Source organism: Rattus rattus, chromosome 4 (genome assembly GCF_011064425.1).
Source record: "Rattus rattus isolate New Zealand chromosome 4, Rrattus_CSIRO_v1, whole genome shotgun sequence".
NCBI classification, from domain to species: Eukaryota; Metazoa; Chordata; class Mammalia; order Rodentia; family Muridae; genus Rattus; species Rattus rattus.
The window spans coordinates 120,692,708-120,714,759 of NC_046157.1; the positions used below are offsets into that span (position 1 = coordinate 120,692,708).

The 22,052-nt window shown below is 36.3% G+C and overlaps 1 protein-coding gene and 1 non-coding gene across 6 annotated transcripts in view; one reads left to right on the plus strand and one right to left on the minus strand.

The window, feature by feature from the left end:
* Gulp1 (GULP PTB domain containing engulfment adaptor 1) overlaps positions 1–22,052 on the plus strand; it is a 114,699-nt gene that overhangs the window by 79,860 nt on the left and 12,787 nt on the right. For 3 of the 5 annotated variants that reach the window (XM_032901058.1, XM_032901054.1, XM_032901055.1), the window contains 4 exons: positions 7,485–7,601; positions 7,853–7,876; positions 8,224–8,316; positions 18,376–18,514. In XM_032901058.1, the coding sequence (XP_032756949.1) occupies positions 7,485–7,601; positions 7,853–7,876; positions 8,224–8,316; positions 18,376–18,514 (373 nt within the window). The remainder of the gene's footprint in view (positions 1–7,484; positions 7,602–7,852; positions 7,877–8,223; positions 8,317–18,375; positions 18,515–22,052) is intronic. The other 2 variants (XM_032901056.1, XM_032901059.1) reach the window with 1 other exon arrangement.
* On the minus strand, positions 17,546–17,649 carry LOC116899757. Its single transcript, XR_004387772.1, has one exon. It is a non-coding gene; the product is annotated as a U6 spliceosomal RNA (small nuclear RNA).

The following is a 22,052-nucleotide window of genomic DNA, read 5'->3' on the forward strand; positions in this document are numbered from 1 at the left end:
GAAGATGAGGCACAGTGAAAATTACAGAGTCCTGCTAAAAATACAGCTTAAAATAGCATTCACATGAATGACCATGTCCAATTTAGTGTGAGTCCCTATGAATGGGATGAATCATTGATTTAAAACTAGTCCAGAATAAAAAAATTAATAGTAGAGGAAGAAAATTGAGGCCCATCATTTAAAAAAAATGGGATTTATTTTGATAAATTCCCAGATGGAAACACTAAAAATTTTATTTTATTTCCTCATGCTTTCTCCACCGCACCTCCGTATTGAACTGTTGGAACTCCATAGTTCTTTCTGTATTTGAGAGCCATGGTTTCCACTATTTAATGAGAACATCAGACAAACATAAGATTTTACAAAATTGCATTTTAATTATGTGCCTTGTGGGAATGTTAATCATCCTGTCTTCGGAGCCATTATATAAACTAAGTTGGTATCATGTGTAAAAATTTTATAATAGCTGCATGTTCAAAAGAAATTAGGTGTTTAAAAAAAGTATGACCTTCAAAAAGGTGTTATGGATAATTTGTATGAAGTTGAATGTTATTGATGGTGAATCATTAATGCTACCATTTGAATTATCCTTTAAACTGCACATATTAAATTATCCGAGAAAAGCATGTGATCCTATTAAATAAAGAACTTCCGTAATTTAAAGGGTAGGAGACTGACACTGGAGAGAAGACTGGCTGCTCTTCCAAAATTCCAGGGTTCAATTCACAGAACCCACATGGTAGGTCACACTATCTCTAACCCCAGTTTCAGGTAATCTTGCTGGCCTCTGGGGATACTGGCATACATGTAATATCCAGATATACCTGAAGATAAAGCATGTATATGCATGAAACATGTTTTAATTAAAAATGAAAGGAAGGAAGTTAACCACCATAAAAATAGAAGGGTATGTGGTAGAGAGCTGGATAGAATGTGCACAAGCTGGAGGAGGTTGAAAACATGGTCAAAATCTAGTATAAAAAAAAGAAAGTAGGTCCTATCTTTTGTTACACAAAAAATTATAAGCATGATATCCCAAATTTTGAAAGTAGAAATAAAATTTCATGACAATTCCAATCTATCATAACTACTTCTATGATATTTTAATGTTATACACATTTCCAGAATCTAATACCACAGAATTTCATTGCATATTTTTTTAATTTGTTTGTGCCTCTCTCTCTTTCTCTCTCTTCCTCTGTCTCTGTCTTTCTGTCTCTGTCCCTCCCTCCCTCTCTCCCTCCCTCCCTCCTTCCCTCCTTCTCTCTCCACAATGTTGTCTGAGTTTGGTAACAGTATGTGGGGTGTCCTTGTGATATTTTGGAGGACCTTTTGGGTATATGTTCAGAAGTGGTATAGTCGTCAGGTAGTACAATGTCTAATTTTCTGAGGAACCTCCAGACTGATTTTCAGAGTGCTTGTACCAGCTTGCAATCCCACCAACAATGTGTCCTTCCTTCTCCACATCCTCGCCAGCATCTGCTATCACCTGAGTTTTAATCTTAACCATTCTGACTGGTGTGCGGTGGAATCTCAGGGTTGTTTCGATTTGCACTTCCCTGATGAATAAGGATGTTGAGATTTCGTTAAGTGCTTCTTGGCCATTTGATATTCCTCAGTTGAGAATTCTTTGTTTAATTCTGTACGCTATTTAACAGGGCTATTTTAATCTCTGGAATCTAACTTTTTGAGCTTTTGAATATATTGGAAATTAGCCCTCTATTGGATGTAGGATTGGTAAAGATATTTTCCAATCTGTTGGTTGATTTTTGTCCTATTGACAGTGTCCTTTGCCTTACGGAGGCTTTGCAATTTTATCAGGTTCCATTTGTTGATTCTCTTTTTTCTTTTTTCTTTTTCTTTTTCTTTTTCCTTTTTTTCTTTTTCTTTCCTTTTCTTTCTTTTTTTTTTTCGGAGCTGAGAACCGAACCCAGGGCCTTGCGCTTACTAGGCAAGTGCTCTACCACTGAGCTAAATCCCCAACCCCCCATTTGTTGATTCTCGATCTTAGAGCATAAACCATTTGTGTTCTGTTAAGGAAAATTTCCCATGTCTATGTGTTTGAGACTCTTCCCCAGTTTCTCTTCTATTAGTTTCGGTGTATTGGGTTTTCTGTAGATGTTCTTGATCCACTCAGACTTGAGCTTTGTACAATGTGGTATAAATGGATTGATTTACATTCTTCTACATGTTGACATCCAGTTGAAACAAAACCATTTGTTGAAAATGCTGTCTTTTTCAATAGAACTGGGTGGTTTTGTCTCCTTTGTCTCAAGTGACTGTAGGTGTGAGTCTGAGTTTTCAATTCTATTCCACTGATCTACCTGCCTGTTTCTGTACCAATAACATAAAGTTTTTATAGCTATTACTCTGTAATGTAGCTTGAGGTCGAGTGGTCATTCCTACAGAAGTTCATTTATTATCGCGAATAGCGTTGGCTATCCAGGGATTTTTGTGATTCCAAATGAATTTGCAAATTGCTCTTTCCAACTCTATGAAGATTTGAGTTGGAATTTTGATGGGGATTGCATTGAAACTGTGGATTGTTTTTGGCAAAATGGCCATTTTTTAAAACTATATTAATCCTGCCAATCCATGAGCAAGGGAGATCTTTCCCACTTCTGAGATCTTTGATTTCTTTCTCAGAGACTTGAAGGTCTTGTCATATAAATCTTTCACTTGTTTGGTTAGAGTCACACCAAGGTATTTTATATTATTTGTGGCTATGGTAAAGGGTTTCATTTCTCTAATTTCTTTCTCAGCTTGTTTTTCTTTGAGTAGAGGAAGGCTAATGATTTGTTTGAGTTAATTATATATATCTAGCCACGTTGTTGACATTTTTTTTTGTTTTTGTTTTTGTTTTTGTTTTTGTTTTTGTTTTTTTTTAAATCATGTTTAGGAGTTCTCTGGTGGAAATTTTGGGATCACTTAAGTATACTATTATATCATCTGCAAATCGTGATATTTTGACTTCTTCCTTTCCAATTTGTATCCTTTTGACCTCCTTTTGTTTTCTAATTAATTGTTCTGGCTAGAACTTGGAGTACTATATTGAATAGGTAGGGGGAGAATGGGCAGCCTTGTCTAGCCACTGATTTTAGTGGGATTGTTTCAAATTTCTCTCCTTTAAATTTGATGTTGGCTACTGATTTGGTGTATATTGCTTTTACTATGTTTATGTATGGGCCTTGAATAGCTGATCTTTCGATGGCTTTTAACATGAAGGGGTGTTGAAATTGTCAAATGCTTTTTCAGCATCTAATGAGATGATCATCTGGTTATTTTCTTTGAGTTTGTTTATATAGTAGATTATGTTGATGGATTTCCATTTATTACACCATCCCTGCTTCCCTGGGATGAAGCTTAGTTGACCATGATAGATGTTTGTTTTGATCTGTTCTTGGATTCGGGTTGCAAGAATTATATTGAGTATTTTTGCATTGATAGTCATAAGGGAGATTGCTTCCAAGTTCTCTTTCTTAGTGTGGATTATGTATAAGAGTAATTTTGGCTTCATACATCAAATTAGGTAATGTTCCTTCTGTTTCTATTTTGTGAAATAGTCTTAAGAATATTGGTATTAGATCTTTTTTGAAGGTCTGATAGGATTCTGTACTAAATCAGTCTGTTCATGGGCTTCTTTTGGTTGGTAGACTTCATAACTGCTTCTATTTCTTTAGAGGTTATAGGACTGTTTAGACTTTTTATCTGATCCTGATTTAACTTTGGTACCTGATATTTGTCTACAAAATTGTCCATTTCCTCCAGAATTTCCAGTTTTGTTGAATATAGGCCTTTGTGTAGGAGCTGATGATTTTTTAAATTTCCTCAGATTCTATTGTTATCTCTCCCTTTTTATTTCTGAGTTTGTAAATTTGGATACACTCTCTGTGCCCTATGGTTAGTCTGGCTACAGGTCTATCTTATTGATTTTTTTTCAAAGAACCAGCTCCTGCTTTTTTGATTCTTTGTATAGATCTTTTTGTTTCTACTTGGTTGATTTCTGCCCTGAATTTGATTATTTTCTGCCTTCTACTCCTCTTCTGTGTATTTGCTTCTTTTTGTTTTAGAGCATTTAGGTGTGCTATCAAGCTGCTAATATATGCTCTTTCAGTCTCTTTTTGTAGACACTCAGAGCTATGAGTTTTCCTCTTAGCACTGACTTCACTTTGTCCTATAAGTTTGGGCATGTTGTGTCTTCATTTGCATTAAATTCTAAAAAGTCTTTATTTTTCTTTATGTCTTCCTTGACCAAGTTATCATTGAGTAGAGCATTGTTCAGCTTCTACGTGAATGTGGTCTTTCTGTTGTTTCTGTTGTTATTGAAGACCAGCCTTAGTTCATGATGATCTGATAGGATGCATGGGATTATTTCAATCTTCTTGTATCTGTTGAGGCCTGTTTTGTAACTGATTATATAGTCAATAAGAAGAAGATACCATGAGGTCTTGAGAAGAAATTATATTCTTTTTGTTTTAGGATGACATATCCTACAGATACCTGTCAAGTCTATTTGGTTCATAACTTCTGTTAGTTTCACTGTGTCTCTATTCAGTTTCTGTTTCCATGTTCTGTCCATTGATAAGAGTGGGGTATCGAAGTCTCCCACTATTATTGTGTGTGGTGCAATGTATGCTGTGAGCTTTATTAAGGTTTCTTTTATGAATGTGGGTGCCCTTGCATTTGAAGCATAGATATTCAGGATTGAGAGTTTTTCTTGGTGCTTTTTTCCTTTGATGAATATGAAGGGTCCTTCCTTATCTTCTTTGATAACTTTTGGTTGAACACTGATTTTATTCGATATTAGAATGGCTAATCCAACTTGTTTCTTGGGTCCATTTTCTTGGAAAATTGTTTTCTAGCCTTTTACTCTGAGGTAGTGTCTGTCTTTGTGACTGAGGTATGTTTCCTGTATGTAGTAAAGTGCTGGGTCTTCTTTATGTATGAGTCCAGTTTGTTAGTCTATGCCTTTTTTATTGGGGAAATGAGTCCATTGATATTAGAAGATAGTAAGGAATAATGATTTTTGTTTCCTGTTACTCCTGTTGTTAGAGGTGGAATTATGTTTGTATGGCTTTCTTCTTTTGGGTTGTTGCGAGAAGATTACTCTCTTGATATTCCTAGGGTGTAGTTTCCCTCCTTGTGTTGGAGATTTCCATCTATTTTCTTTGTTGAGCTAGATTTTTTGAAAGATATTGTATAAATTTGTTTTTGTCATGGATATTTTGGTTTCTCCATGTATGGTAATTGAGAGTTTTGCTAGGTATAGTAGCCTGTGCTGGCATTTGTGTCGTGGGGTCTAAATGACATCTGTCAGGATTTTCTAGTTTTCATGTTCACTTTTGATGTGATTCTGCATTTATGTTACTTGACCTTTTCCCTTACTGCGTTTAATATTCTTTGTTGGTTTTGTGTATTTGGTGTTTTGACTATTATATGTGGGGAGGAATTTCTTTTCTGGTCCTGTCAATTTGGAGTTCTATAGGCATCTTTTATGTTAACGGGCATCTCTTTCTTACGGTAAGGAAGTTTTCTTATATAATTTTATTGAAGATATTTACCTGCCCTTTAATATGGGATTCTCACTGTCTTCTATATCTTTTTTTTCTTAGGTTTGGTCTTCTCATTGTGTCCTAGATTTCTTGGATGTTTTGGTTTAGGATCTTTTTTTGTTTTGCATTTTCTTTGTTTTGTCAATGTCTTCTATTCTTCTATCTCTTGTATTCTGTTGGTGATTCTTGCATCTATGACTACTGATTTCTTTCCTAGGTTTTTTATTTCCAAGGTTGTCTACTTTTGTTATTTCTTTATTGTTTCTATTTCCTTTTTTTAATATTCTGAATGGTTTTGTTCAATTCCTTTACCTGTTTGGTTGTGTTCTCCTGTATTTTGTTAAAAGAGTTATTCATGTCCTTCTTAACATCCTCTATCATCATCATGAGATATGATTTGAAGCCCGAATCTTGCTTTTCCGGTGTGATGGGGTATCTAGGACTTGGTGTAATGGGAGAACTGGGTTGTGATGATACCAAGGAGTCCTGGTTTCTGTTGCTTATGTTCTTGTGCTTGACCTTTGCCATTAGGCAATATTTTCCTGTCATAAAACAGGAATTTATCTTATTAAATGTGGCAGTTGTCAGTTCACTGCATTAGTTAATGGCTTATTAAGACTCTTTGGGTTAATTAAGTAAATCATTATTTCATGAATGCTTAAATGTCATGAAATTGTCAAGATTTGCATAAAGAAGGAATGAGCTGGTGGACTTTGGATATCTACAGGAGTTTTTTTTTTTTTTCTTGAAAGAATGTATACCATGTTCAATTCAGATGTCAGCTTTACTTTGTTCCATTACAATTATCATACAAAAATATGAACATTTTACCATCTCTGAAAATTAGGAGCTGTCATAATATTTTACATTTTGACCATCTTACCTGTTTAAGATCTGATTCTTGTTTGAAACTACTCACTTCTATGAGGATTGTGAGCCAATTGCATTTACTTGCTCCATTTGTAAACTCCCTGGAGTTTTCTGTGGACCCCACCCAAGATGCTTTAATCGTATTACCCACCCAGAGTATGGAAACCTTCTCACTAGGAAAAGAAAACAATAGCTTAACAACAAAAGAATTCCCAAAATCTAGTTAAATGCTTATATTTAATTGGTAGAAAGTATTTAAGGAAGGGAGAAAAACAAAAGAAAGCTCTTCATTTTTTTTATTGGATATTTTATGTATTTCCATTTCTAATGTTATCCCTTTCCCAGTTTCCCCTCTGGAACCTCCCTATCTCATTTTCCCTCCCCCTTCTTCTATGAGGGGGGCTACCTCTTCCACCCACCCACTCCCACCTCACCTCCCTGGCATTGACTTACATTGGGGAATCAAGCCATTACAGAACCAAGCTGCTTCTTCTATTGATGCCAGACAATGCCATCCTCTGCTACATAAGTGGCTGGAGTCATGGGTCCTTCCATGTGTACTCTTTGGTTGGTAGTTTAGTCCCTGGGAGCTCTGGGGTGTCTGGTTGGTTGATATTGTTGTTCTTCCTGTGAGTTTGCAGACCCCTTCAGCTCCTTCAGTCCTTTCTTTAAATCCTCCACTGGAGTCCCTGTGCGCAGTCCAATGGTTGGTTGCAAGAAACCACCTCTGTATTTGTTAGGCTCTGGCAGAAAAGCTCTTCAGTTTTTCCAGAGCAGGCTGCATAGGGAACTCACACAGCTTTCTCACTTTAATAACTGTTCACTGGTGGTCTCCTTGTATACTTGATTTTATTCTTGAGGATGAAGGGGTTATCAGATTCTTATGCCAGTGCAGAATTTTTTGCTCGTCTGTTAAGTCTCTAGCCCTGATCATTGTTATCCTTTCAGATTACTTCCTACTAATGCCTGCTACTAATTTTTTTTTGGGGGGGGTTGCTATTAAGTCACAGTTTGATGTTTTGTTGTTAACGTGAAGATCTTCATTGTGTGGTTTTTACAAAGGCTGAAGAAATTACATTAACAATTGGCCAAGCATTTGACTTAGCATACAGGAAATTTCTAGAATCTGGAGGAAAAGATGTGGAAACAAGAAAACAGATTGCTGGAATGCAGAAAAGAGTGAGTAAGCTAAGCTTCTTGTTTACCTTTGACTGATGTGCATACTGGCAAGTTTGCCTATCATCAAACAAACTGAGAAGGCCTGCCATTAATTGTCCCTCACAAGACGGGAGCTGCTTTCACCGTATTCCTATAATTCTTCCTCTTGGATCCTCTGCACAGTCTTTAACTGTTTTATATTGAATTCCCACAAGAACTTAGTGTTCTCATGTGACTTTTCTTCACTTCCTGATGCTTCTCATGGGGATCAGAGCAGCAGAGGCAGCAGATGCTGGGTAAGTGGTTTCCCATGCAGATCAGATTCCTTTGTAATTCAATTATGCCCTTTCTCCACCCTTCAGAGTCATCATGAGTAACTTTGTCTTGTGGTTGTACTCCAAGATTATGGGTATAAATTGTACAGCTCAACAAGTAAATACAGCAATGAACATTAGGAACATAAAATTTACACACACAAGAATTTTTTTTAATTTAATGTCTTTCCAATGACCTAGGATCTTCTGATATTTCCCTAGCTTTTTCAAATCATTTTCTTCCTTGTATACAAGATAATATTTGAATTTTAATAGAATAAAATGCAATTTCCTAACGTAGCTGAGATAAATAATGTTTTGATTTTTAGATCCAAGACTTAGAAACAGAAAATATGGAACTTAAAAATAAAGTACAAGATTTAGAAAACCGGTTGAGAACAACTCAAGTGTCCTCGACTCCAGTAAGTATATTAAGTGTGTGATGTTATGATTTCAACATCTACTGATCATTTATACTTCACTAATTCAAATCATATGTCTTGGTCAATAACAGAACTAAATATGGGTAGAGATGAAGATCAGTCTGCAGGGTGATTTTTTCATATTTAAATTCCATAGGTAGTTCAAAACACAATTGTTTTCATGGTATTCTTTTTGTTACCTCGTATTTTTATAAAATAATTTAAATCTCACTTTGATCTTAAGGTTTAATATACTTTCTCCCTTTGTGGCAAACTCTTTCTTTCATTCCTGCGGGTTACTGTTTACTGGGGTCATACACAATACCCATGCAATCTGACCTTGCAGTGCTGAACTTCATTTTAGGAAATAGACCAAGAACAAGACCATGTACTGGATACACTTGCTTCAGACACTGAATGAAGCAAGTGTTCAGACATTAAGGAAGCATTTGTCATGAAGTTATTTGTGTCTGACCTGTTCCATTTAGAAATTCTTTCCTCATTTTTTGGGATGATATCATTATTAAATGATTTTGGCAAAAGGGATTCTTTTTCAGAGAAGTACATTTTAAGGCTTTACTTTTTTTTTCTAGCAAAGATGTATTTAGGACTGGACATTTTTCTTGTTTAATAATCTGTAACTCTAATAATCTTAATTAATGAATGCATTTTATTCACACTAAATGTAACACAACATTGTTATGCAAGTTGAACTCAGTTGTGAGACAAGTAAACTGTTGCAAGAATTTTGACAATTTTCATCTATAATATGTATAATTATATACCTATAATTTTATAGACTTTATATCATAATGACTTTTCAGTTCATCACCATGAAGAAGGATGCTTCAAACTAGCATGCCCTAGAAGTTGGTCATTTTTTTTCTTTTGCTCTAAACTCATGTTTTTCCATCCTCTGTGCTGAGAGAACTGATATAACCATTGCTTGACAGCATTGATAACAGTTAGCTGCTATAGGTGAGCAGAGAAAGGTTGGGAACTCCTGAGTATAGGCAATGTGCTCAGTGGGCTTTGGAGCCTCCTGAGGTCTGAGCCTTCTATAGTATCCACTGTTAGCACAGCCTTCTTAGTATAATCTTTCTTATTTTTTCCCTTCACCATATACTCCACTCAAGGGTTTTGTGGCATTTTGTTTTGGCTTATTTGCCTCCCTCTTCTCAAGATACAGAACGATGACTCAAATGCATTCTTCTGCCTTGACTCTAAAAATGCAAAATGCTGCACACGCTCTTTTGAGCTATGATAAAATGCTTAGTATAGTCTTGCTATAAAATACAAAGTATAAGAGAGTTTATTTTTCAAGAGAGTTTTGAGTATTTCTTTTCTAAAATTTATCAGGCTATTCTCCAGTTCAGTCTTGAGTTGACAATGTCATTTTGCATGCAAACCCAAAGAATAGTGACCATGTTTCCTTTCTTGGAGGACAGAAATCTAAAACCTTATCATTGAAAGGGAGGGTTTGGGACAATCAAATGGACTGGGGACACATTCACAAAACTGCTCCCTTTTCAGCAGATCTTGAAAGTTTGTCTCAAGGCAGACACTGTCCTGTACTAACAGTGAATACCTTAGAAAAGATGGAGTCATTGCTGAGGTTATAAATCAGCAAGGTTACTATTCCATAACTGCAATTTGCTATTGCTATGAATCATAATGTAAATATTTGAATATGCAGGATATCTTATATGCAATTGCCATGAAAGGGTAGTTTGACCGATAAAGGGGTTGCAATCTACAGATTGAGAAACATTGTTGTAGATTGTGCAATGGTTCTTCTCACCATAATTGAAGACATATGAAAAGAACATAGAAAAAAATTGATTCATAAAAGACAGTCAATTCAAAAATATTCTAGAATTCTAAAATTTAGATAAAGTTAAATGACATTAAATATGAATTTATGACAGTTCTGTTTTGAAAATATTGTATTGGTAAAATATATGTATTATTTTGAAAGTATACATATATACATATTTTCACAAATATATAATTGCAAGCTACTGAGTCCATTTTGATGTTTGTGTGTATATGGTTTGAGGGCTTGTCTTTTTAAAAGATTATAAACAAATATCTTTGCTTTTCATTTTCTTTTTTTATTTACTCAGCAGTGAAAATAAGCTTGCATAATCCTAAGTGCAGCTGTATTTACTACAGTAAAAATCATTTCCCACTTTTCTTATAGTAAAATAAAGAAGCGTATGCTATGTAAACTATTCTGACGTACAGCCATGCTTAGGAATACCAATTTTTTAGAGATCCGGTGTGGTTCAAACTGTTGAATTGAAAAAAAATGACAGACGTGTAATACTGAAAATATTTATTGAAATTTATGCATATTTTATTTAATGACTTGTAATTGTTAGGTTCACCAATTATTGTTAAGTTAGAAATAAGGTACACCTGTTCTTTCTTGGGAATCTTTAGTGTTACCTTCAAGTACACTGCCCATTTCTTTTTTGTTTTGAAATCAGGAACACAACTTAGAATGCTTGCAAAATGATCAAACTTTCTATCCGTTTGATCAAAGAAATAGTCTTTAAAGTAACTAAGGAAATACTGGAATTGATTAAGAATCCCATTATTCACATTCAATAATATATGTAAATTTTATGTACAAAATTATATTGTCATGGGATATGAAATGAGGTTTCATTGTGTTAATGGTACATGTAGCAATCCCCTGCCCCAAACAGATGACCTCACTACCGACCATCCCAACACAGAATTTTCACAGTCCTAATTCCACTCAATTAGCTAAGTCACGGGTTTCTTTTCTGGTCAATGAAATAAACCTTGATATTATTCATTATATGTAGCTCCTTATCACATCAAGGTTATGGAAACCTTATATTGGTTTCAGAAATTGGTCCTTATGCTAATGTAGCACTGAGAAATTTCCATTCCTTGACTCCATGGTTTGCGTCTTTTTTCCTGTGTTCTGGTGGTTTGGCAATAGATGAGAGGCTGGGTTTTCTGCCATCTGGGACTAATCATCTAGGAACAATCTGAGTTCCACTTATTATAATGACATGGCAATATTGCCTATATTTATGTTTGAAAAGAAGGTTTATTCTACCCTCTTGGCCTCGTGAACACCTTCAAAAGTTTTTTCCTTTATAAAATTTGGGCACACCAAGTTAAGTCAGTTTTCTCCTCTTGGTTCTTAGGTCTAGGTACTTGAATTTTAACTTCACTAGCTCCACAAGCTTTCAAACAAATCAAGCTATTGCCAGAAAATTAAATGAAAAAAAAAAAAAACCCTGTAGTTTAGAGGAATACTGTCTATCACTGGGTAAAACAAATGTCTCTCAGTGTTAGATAAAATTCTACTTTTACATATTCAACTGTGCAGCCACTGATTAGATTTCATAAGACAATTACAACCTAAAATGCATATTTTGTTCCAGGTAAACAAGCCTGATTATTTATCTTTCTTTAGTGCTTTCCCAATTACTCTTGAATTCAAGCTAAGCAAGAGCACATTATGAAAACTCTCAATTACACAGCAAACTGAATGTGTGTCTCTACATGAAGGCATTAAGTTTAAACATGAACATCAGTAAGAAACATTTGCTGCCCTCAGGAAATGGTTACCAGTTCTTCACTTCACTTTCAGCATTGCTGACTGCATAGAGATGATCTAGGGACTAACCAATAGAATGGGAAGCAAATATGTTTTTTCCCCAGTTCTGTTGGGCAGTACCTGCTCACGGTATTGAACCTTTGTTTCAAGTTTCTTTCGGTGATATGTGGCTAGGCAAGTCATAACCATTTAACTTGCATGAATCTTAATCAGTATGACAGTTTCTATAGGATATAATTTTACTTTGTGTGAAAAAATTTCTAATTATCTTCCCAGTCCCAACCTGCATTGTATAATTAAATAATTTGGGTGTTACATTGTTAATTATTAATGTATTTTATAAGCTTGCTGTGTATTATTGAAAGCATGATGAAATTATTCAGTCATAAAATGTATTGTCCTGCACTTATGAATGCAAATGACTTTGCTCTGCTTTTAAAAACACAAAAATAGAAATTGAATTTGAACACTTGTAAATAAGAAAGTAGTCTATGGGGCTGAACTGTTTCTTTTGGGGGGGTTCTTAGTTTTTAATTTAATTTTATCTTTTATTTTTTTCCTTTTTTTCTTTTATTGGATATTTTATTTAGATTTCCAATGTTATCCCTTTCCCAAGTTTCCCCTCCAGAAACAGCCTATCCCATACCCCATACCCCTGCTTCTATGAGGGTGCTCCCCAACCCACCCATCACCTCCCCTCAACTCCCCACCCTAGCATTTCCCTACATTGGAACATCAAGCATTAACAGGATCAAGGACCTCTCCTTCCATTATGCTCTACAAGGCCATCCTCTAACACATACTTGGCTGGAGCCATGGGTCCCTCCACGTGTACACTTCGGTTGGTGATTTAGTTCCTTGGTTGCTCTGGAATGTCTGGTTGGTTGATATAGTTATTCTTCCTATAAAGTTGCAAACCCCTTCAGGTCCTTCAGTCCTTTCTCTAACTCCTCCATTGGGGACCCCATTCTCAGTCCAATGGTAGGTTGCGAGCATCCACCTATGTGTCAGGCTCTGGTACAGTTTCTCAGGAGACAGCTATATTATGCTCTTGTCAGCACGCACTTCTTGGCATCCACAATAGTGTCTGGGTTTGGTGACTGTATATGGAATAGATTCCCCAGTATGGCAGTCTCTGGAGGGCCTTTCCTTCAGACTCTGCTTCACAATTTAACTCCATATTTCCTCCTATGAGTATTTTGCTCCCCATTCTCAGAAGGACTGGTATATCGACTCTTGGGTCTTCCTTCTTCTTGAGATTCATGTGGTCTGTGAATTGCATCTTGGGTATTCTGAGCTTTTGGCTTTATATCTACTTATCAGTGAATGCATACCATGTGTGGTTTTATTTTGTGATTGGGTTACCTCATTCAGAATATTTTCTAGTTCCACCATTTGCATACAAATTTTATGAAGTCATTGTTTTTAATAGCTGAGTAGTACTCCATTGTGTAAATGTACCACATTTTCTGTATCCATTCCTCTGTTGAAGAAAATTTGGATTCTTTTCAGCTCCTGGAAATATGGCTGCTATAAACACAGTGGAGCATGTGTCCTAGTTATATGTTGGAGCATCTTTTGGGTATATGCCCAGAAGTGGTATAGCTGGGTTCTCATGTAGTGCTATGTCTAATTTTCTCAGGAACTGCCAGACTGATTTCCAGAGAGGTTGTACCATCTTGAAATCCCACCAACAATGGAGGAGTGTTCCTCTTTCTCCACATCCTCACCAGCATCTGTTATCACCTGAGTTTATGATCTTAGGTATTCTGACTTGTGTGAGGTGGAATCTCAGGGTTGATTTGATTTGCATTTCCGTGATGACCTAGGATGTTGAACATTTCTGTAGGTGGTTGGCAGCCATTCACTGTTCCTCAGTTGAGAATTCTTTGTTTTGCTCTGTACCCCATTTTTAATAGGGTTATTTGATTCTCTGGAGTCTAACTTCTTGAGTTATTTGTGTACATTGTAAATTAGCACTCTATGGGATATAGGATTTGTAAAGTTCTTTTCCCAATCTGTTGGGAGCCTTTTTGTCCTATGGAAACTGCCCTTTGCCTTACAGAAATTTTGCAATTATATGGGGTCCCATTTGTCTATTGTTGATCTTAGAGCATAAGCCATTGGTGTTTTGTTCAGTAAGTTTTTCCCTAGGCCCAGGTATTCAAGGCTCTTCCCCATTTCCTCTTCTATTAGTTTCAGTGTATCTGGTTTTATGTGGCTGTCTTTGATCCACTTTGTCCTTGGTGTAAGGTGATAAGAATGGATCGATTTGCATTTTTCTATGTGCTGACATCCAATTGAAGCAGCACCTATGTTGAAAATACTGTCTTTTTCCACTGACTGTTTTAGCTCCTGTGTCAAAGATCTAGTGACCAAATGTATGAGCGTTCATTTCTGGGTCTTCAGTACTATTCTATTGATCTTCCTACCTGTCTCTATACAAATACACTTTTGATCAAGATAGCTCTGTAATACAGTTTGAGGTTAGGAATAGTGATTCCCCCAGAAGTTTTATTAATGTTGAGAATAGTTTTTGCTATCCTGGGTTTTTTGTTATTCCAAATGAATTTGTAAGTTGCTTGCTCTAACTCTATGAAGAATTGAGTTGGAATTTTGATGGGGATTGTATTAAATCTTTAGATTGCTTTTAGCAAGGTGGCCATTTGTACTTTATTAATCCTGAAAATGGGAGATCTTTCCATCTTCTGAGATCTTCTTCAATTTCTTTCTTCAAAGACTTAAAGTTCTTGTCATATAGATCTTTGACTTGCATGGTGAGAATCACACCAAGGTATTTTATATTATTTGTGACCATTGTCACAAATTAGGGTGTCATTTTCCTAATATCTTTCTCAGTCTGTTTAACCTTTGAGTTGACAAAGGCTACAAATTTCCCTGAGTTAATTTCATATCCAGCCACTTTGCTGAAGTTGTTTATCAACTCTAAGAGTTCTCTGGTGGAATATGTGGGTCACTTAAGTATATTATCATATCATCTGCAAATAGTGATAATTTGACTTCCTCCTTTCCAATTTGCATCCCTTTGACCACAATTTTTTGTCTAATTGCTCTGGCTAGAAATAAATATCCTATATTGAATAGGTATGGAGATAGTGGTCAGCCTTGTCTAACCCCTGATTTTGGTGGGATTGCTTCAAGTTTCCATTTAGTTTGATGTTGGTTACTGGTTTGCTGTATATTGCTTTTACTATGTTTAAGTATGGGTCTTAAATTTCTGATCTCTCCAAGACTTTTAACATGAAAGCATGCTGAATTTTGTCATATCCTTTCTCAGCCTCTATTTTTTCCTTGAGTTTTTTAATATAGTGGATTACATTGATAGATTTCCTTATATTGAACCATCACTGCATCACTGGGATGAAGCCTACTTGATCATGGTGAATGTTCATTTTGATGTGTTCTTGTATTTGGTTTGTGAGAATTTTATTGAGCATTTTAGCATCAATATTCATAAGGGAAACTGTTCTGAAGTTCTCTTTCTTTTTAAGGTCTTTGTGTGGCTTAGGTATAAGCATAATTGTGGCTTCAAAGAATGATTTGGGAAGTGTTCCTTCTGTTTATATTTTGTGGGATAGTTCGAAGAGTATTGATATAGCTCTTCTTTGAAGGTCTGATAGAATTCTACACTAAACTCATCTTGTCCTGGGTTCTTTTTGGTTGGGAGATTTTTAATGACTGCTTCTATTTCTTTAGGGATTATGATGGCTGTTTAGATGGTTTATCTAATCCTGATTTAACTTTGGCACTTGGTATCTGTCTAGAAATTTGTCCATTTCCTCCAGATTTTCCAGTTTTGTTTTGTTTTTTTTTTTTGTTTTTTTTTTTTTTTTGAGTATAGGATTTTTTAGTAAAATCTGATAATTTTTTGAATTTTCTCAATGTCTGTTGTTATATATCCCTTTTCATTTCTGATTTTGTTAATTTGGAAACTGTCTCTGTGCAGTCTGGATAGTCTGGCTAAGGGTTTATTTATTTTTTCAATTTTCTCAGAGAACCAGTTCCTGGATTTGTTGATTCTTTGTATAGTTCTTTTTGTTTCTCCTTGGTTGATTTCAGCCCTGAGTATGATTATTTCCTGCTGTCTACTCCCCTTTGGTGTATTTGCTTCTTTTTGTCTAGAGTTTTCAGGTGTGCTATTAATCCACTGATGTTTGTTCTCTCCAGTTTCTTTTTTGGAACCATTCAGAGCAATAAGCTTTCTTCTTTGCACTCCTTTCATTGTATCCCTTACGTTTTGGCAGGTTGTGCCAACATTTTGATTAAATTCTAAAAGTCTTTTTTAACTTCTTTATTTCTTCCTTGTCTAAGTTATCAATGAGGAGACCCTTGTTCAGCTTCCATGTATGTGTGGGCTTTTTGTTGTTTTTGTTGTTATTGAAGACCAGCCTTAGACCATGATGATCTGATAGGATGTGTGGGATTATTACAACTTTCTTGTATCTGTTAAGGTCTGTTTTGTGACCAATTATATATTCAATATTGGAGAAGGTACCACGAAGTGCTAAGAAGATGGTGTATTCTTTTGTTTTAGGATGAAATGTTCTGTAGATATCTGTTAAATCCATTTGTCTCATAACTTCCATTAGTTTCACTGTGTCTCTGTTTAGTTTTTGCTTCTCTGTTCTGTCCATGATGACAGTGGAGTGTTGATGTCTCCTACTATTAATGTGTGAGGTGCAATTTGTACTTTGAGTTTCATTAAAGTTTCTTTCATGAATGTGGGTGCCCTTGCATTCAGAGCATTGTTGTTCAGAATTGATAATTCATCATGGTAGGTTTTCCCTTTGACAAATATGAACTGTTCTTCCTTGATAACTTATCCTTCTCCTGGATAACTTTTGGTGAACGTTGATTTTCTTCGACATTAGAATGGCTATTGCAGTTTTTTTCTTGGAACCTTTTGCTTGGAATTTTTTCTTAATTTTTTTTATTTATTTTTTTCATCTTTATTAACTTGAGTATTTACTATTCACATTTCAATTGTTATTCTCCTTCCCAGTTTCACGGCCAACATCCCCCTAACCCCTTCCCCTCCTCTTCTGTGTGGGTGTTCCCCTCCCTATCCTCCCCCCATTACCACCCTCTCTCTCAACAATCACGTTCACTGGGAGTTCAGTCTTGGCAGGACCAAGGGCTTCCTCTTCCACTGGTGCTCTTACTAGGCTATTCATTGCTACCTATGCAGTCGGAGCCCAGGGTCAGTCCATGTATAGTCTTTGGGTAGTGGCTTAGTCCTGGAAGCTCTGGTTGGTAGGCATTGTTGTTCATATGGGGTCTCAAGCCCCTTCAAGCTCTTTCAGTCATTTCTAAGATTCCTTCAACAGGGGTCCCGTTCTCAGTTCAGTTCTTTGCTGCTGGCATTCACCTATGTATTTGCTGTATTCTGACTGTGTCTCTCAGGAGAGATCTACATCCAGTTACTGTCGGCCTGCACTTCTTTGCATCATCCATCTTGTCTAATTGGATGGCTGTATATGTATGGGCCACATGTGGGGCAGGCTGTGAATGGGTGTTCCTTCTTCCTCTGTTCTAAACTTTGCCTCCCTATTCCCTGCCAAGGGTAGTTCCTTTTAAAGAAGGAGTGAAGCATTCAATTTGGTCATCCTTCTGGAACGTCCTTAATTTTGTGTCATCCTTGCACAGGGGCCATGCTAATCTTCTCGGTATCGTTCCAATTTTAGTATATGTGCTGCCGAAGCGAGCACGCTTGGAATTTTTTTATTCCAGCCTTTTACTCTGACATAGTGTCTACCTTTGTCACTACAGTTCATTTCCTGTATGCAGCAAAATTCTGGGTCCTATTTACAAATCCAGTCAGTCTATATGTTTTTATTGGGGAATTGAGTCTATTGATGTGAAGAGATATTAAGGAAAATTGACTGTTGCTTCCTATTACTTTTGTTGTTAGAGGTGGAATTATGTTTATGTGGCTAACTTCTTTTAGGTTTTTGAAAGAAGATTAATTTCTTGCTTTTTCTAGGGTATAGTTTCCATCCTTGTGTTGGAGTTTTCCATCTATTATCCTTCGTAGGGCTTGATTTCTGGAAATACATCTCTTTTAAAAACCTTATCTGAAAACAATTTCAAGATATTTGTTTCTATTCAAATAGTTTCTTAGGTGTTAGTTATTTTCTGATAGGAATTGTAATTTTTTATAATATACAAAAGCTCAGCATGTCTTGCTTCACCCATCATCAACTCTGTCTACATTATTCCTGTTATCTGCTGTTTTCTGTTGTTTTTCTTTAAGTGAATATTTTTTATATTAGCTCAAATGATATGAAACTATAGTTAACTAATTTTGCTTTAATGAATGGAAAGTTATCTGACTTACTCCAGGGTTGTTTTTATGTGTTTTACATGTATATGGCATTCTCAGGGTAGGAATATGCCTGCCTTGGTCATCACACTAATTCCTATCTTCATTACAGGCTGGTGGTGTGACAGTGACTTCTCCTTCCACTGACATCTTTGACATGATTCCATTTTCCCCAATATCACACCAGTCTCCAACATCTGCTGGCAATGGCACACAACTACCACCCATACCTAGCCGATCTTCAGAGATCAGTAAGCACTCTAAATATATTATTATGCTTACTATATTTGGCTGTATTTTCAATCTTTCACATTTTGTAGAAATAAAATAACCAGCTTGCAGTTTAATTGCTGAAGTATTATGCTTTTATATAGGATTCAAATTTGATTAAATCTATATTGCTTTATAATTTAGAAAATATACTAAGCATATCCCTATTTGCAAGTTAAACCTTGTATGAAACAATATTTTAGTATCCAGCTACTTGCCACATAAAATCATTCAGCTATGCATTTGTGTTTATTTAATATCTTAACTTTGCTAAAAATAACTATTATTAATGAAATTATTTGTTATGTGTTTACTAGAGTAGTTTAGATAGCCTCATTATACATTCATATGTTGTTAGTGGAAGAATTTGTAAAGTATGAAAAATTCTATAATTTTTTTGTGTATAATATTATGTAAGGGTTTTGTCTTTGATGTACTAAATATCTAAAAACATTTTTACAGATGTATATTCTACATATCTTTAAAAAAACATTAAAATCTCTCCTTGGTATATAGAAAGCATTCAGAAAATATTCATTGTCTGTGTCTGACTGGGTGTCTTAGTCAGGATTTCTATTCCTGCACAAACATCATGGCAAAGAAGCAAGTTTGGGAATGAAAGGATTTATTCAGCTTACATTTCCACATTGCTGTTCATCACCAAAGGAAGTCAGGACAGGGTCTCATGCAGATCAGGAAGCAGGAGATGATGTAGAGGCCATGGAGGGATGTTACTTACTGGCTTGCTTCCCCTGGCTGCGTAGCTTGCTTTGTTATAAAACCTAGAACCACCACCAGCCCAGGGATGGCACCACCCACAATGGGCCGTCCCACCTTTGATCACTAATTGAGAAAATGCCTTACAGATGGATTTCGTGGAGGCATTTCCTCAAGGGAGGCTCCTTTCTCTGTGATGATTCCAGCTTAGGTCAAGTTGACACACAAAAGTAGCCAGTACACTTGGCCCCTTGTCAACTTGACACCCAAGCACATTACTATTAAGCAGTAACCCTTATTTTCTATAAATGTCAGCCCACTGGAATTTTTGAAAATATAAACTCAGAATGTGCATATATAATGAACAAGTGTTTTTTTCCTTTTGCACTCAAAGCCCCATAGCACACAAAGCAAAAATTGGATATTCTGGTTTGCTTTTCATTGCTGTGATAAACACCATGACCAAAAGCACCTTGATAAGGAAATGGATTATTTTAGGGGAAATCAGGACAGGAACTTAAGGAGGAACAAACCAGAGATCACATATGGAGGAACAGTGTTCACTCACATCCTGTCTCTTACTCTTAACAACCTAAATCCATTTGTTCACAGTGGACTGGACCCTCTTCAATGAATCACCAATGAGGAACATGCCACGGGCATGCCCATAGGCTAGAATGAAGGACAAAGTCCCACAGTTGAGGGTACTTCTTCCTAGATGTGTCAAGCCAAGAGGCTTCATGGATTGGAATGGATCTAAACCCTGTGTTCAAGGAGATAAATAGACTAAAGAAAAACCTCATGCTAAATGCAATAAAAGGAGTGGTGAACTCAGGGCAAAAACCCACCCAACTAAGCTTCCAACTTCTCAAAAGAAATGAAAGAAACACTTAGGGCCATGTGTGGTAGTTCATACCTTTAATCCTAGCACTGCAGAGACAAAGGCAGGCAGATAGAGGAGTTCAAGGCCAGCCTAGTCTACAGAGCAAGTTCCTAGATAGCCAAGCTTAGGCAGTAAAGGAAACTCTCTCTCTCTCTCTCCCTCTCCCTCCTCTCTCTCTCTGTCTCTCTCTCTCTGTCTCTCTGTCTCTCTGTCTCTGTCTCTGTCTCTGTCTCTCTCTCTCTCTCTCTCTCTCTCTCTCACACACACACACACACACACACACACACACACACACGAACAAAACTGGTGAAGATGTCATTGAATAAGGGGGGTGTGTTCTGGCCCCAGCAAGCAACATTGTTTTGCCTTTAGAATCAAGGATAAAAGAAAGGAGTTTTTGATTCTTCCTCCAAGACTAAGGAAAGCTGCTGAGACTAGGCATGTGTCAGGTGTATTCCTTCATGGAGGGTTAGAGAAGCCATTGCACAGACTTGTGAAGGTAAAGCCTAAAAACCTTGGAGCCCCTAAGATATTGGAAATACCAGAATCTTTGGCTATGAGCCAAGAAGAGATGTTAACAGTGAGTGGAACCAGCTTAATAGCAAGAAGTGTGTTATAGTCAATAAAGCTAAAAGCAGTTGGACATCTGAAGGACACTTTAATATTGGACATGGAGATGCTGAGTTCGATGTTTGCCTAATTGGTTTTTGATCTTGCTTTGGTACAGTATTTTCTCACTAGGCTGTCTTTCCTCTCTTTTGGAATGCTAATGTATATCCTGTATCAATATATGTTGAAGGCATGTGATCAGCTTTTTTATTTTATCTTATAGGAGATTACAGTTAAGAGATTGAATGAATCTCAGAAGAGACTTTGGACTTTTAAACAGGGTTGAGATTGATAGAATCTATGGGAACTCTTGAAGTTAGACTGAATAGAATTCTGCATTATGTAGTACCTACAAGTTTTGGGGCATCAAGGAGTAGAATGTGCTGGTGTGACCCCATTGAATGCTTGGCGTATAGGGAATGACACTGTTAAAGTGTGAGATCTTGTTGGAGGAAATGTGTCACTGTTGGGGGCACACTTTGAAGTCTCCTATGCTCAAGCTATCTCCATTTTGGCACAGTCACTTTCTGCTGGCTACAGATCAAGGTTTAGCACAACTCCTTCTCCAGGACCACGTCTGCTCTCATACCACCATTCTTCCCACCATGATAATAATAGATTAAACCTCTGAAGTATAAGCCAGCCCTAAGTAATGGGTTTTCTTTCATAACAGTTGTCTTGGTCATCGTGTCTCTTCACAGCAGTAAAAGCCTAACTAAGATGTAATAGTAGCTTTTCTTCTGGGGTGAGGGGGTTTGGGTAGTAACTACTGGACACCCCTGAAAAACTTCTAGGGTAGATATTACTATTTGATATTGGGTTTTATATTTGTCAACCTATGGCGCCTGGGAGGAACTTTATCCTCTGTGTTGCATAATTACAATTAAACTTGTTTCTATGAATACAGAAACATATACATGAAGCTTATAAAATAATAGGCTTCAACATGACTTTTTCATGCATCATGATGGTTAGTTATCCTCAAACCTTCTTCTCTGTCCTACTCTCCCACTCTTCTCCCTCCCTAAACTTCCTTCTGCATTTTCTCTTTCTTGTCACCTATGTTCACCACTATTCCCCTCCCTTAAGATCTTTCTTCATTTTCCTCACCAATAACCCATTTCTAGTTTCCTAGTTGCTCCAGATACTCCAAGTTAAAAATACAAATATAAATATTTGACCCCAATATTCACATATGGATAAGAGTATACAACACTTGTTTATAGCAATCCCATCCTAAATGTGACTGAACTCATCTTGCTGGAGATTTTTTAATATCTTAGTTGGCTTAAGAATATGCAGCATAAATT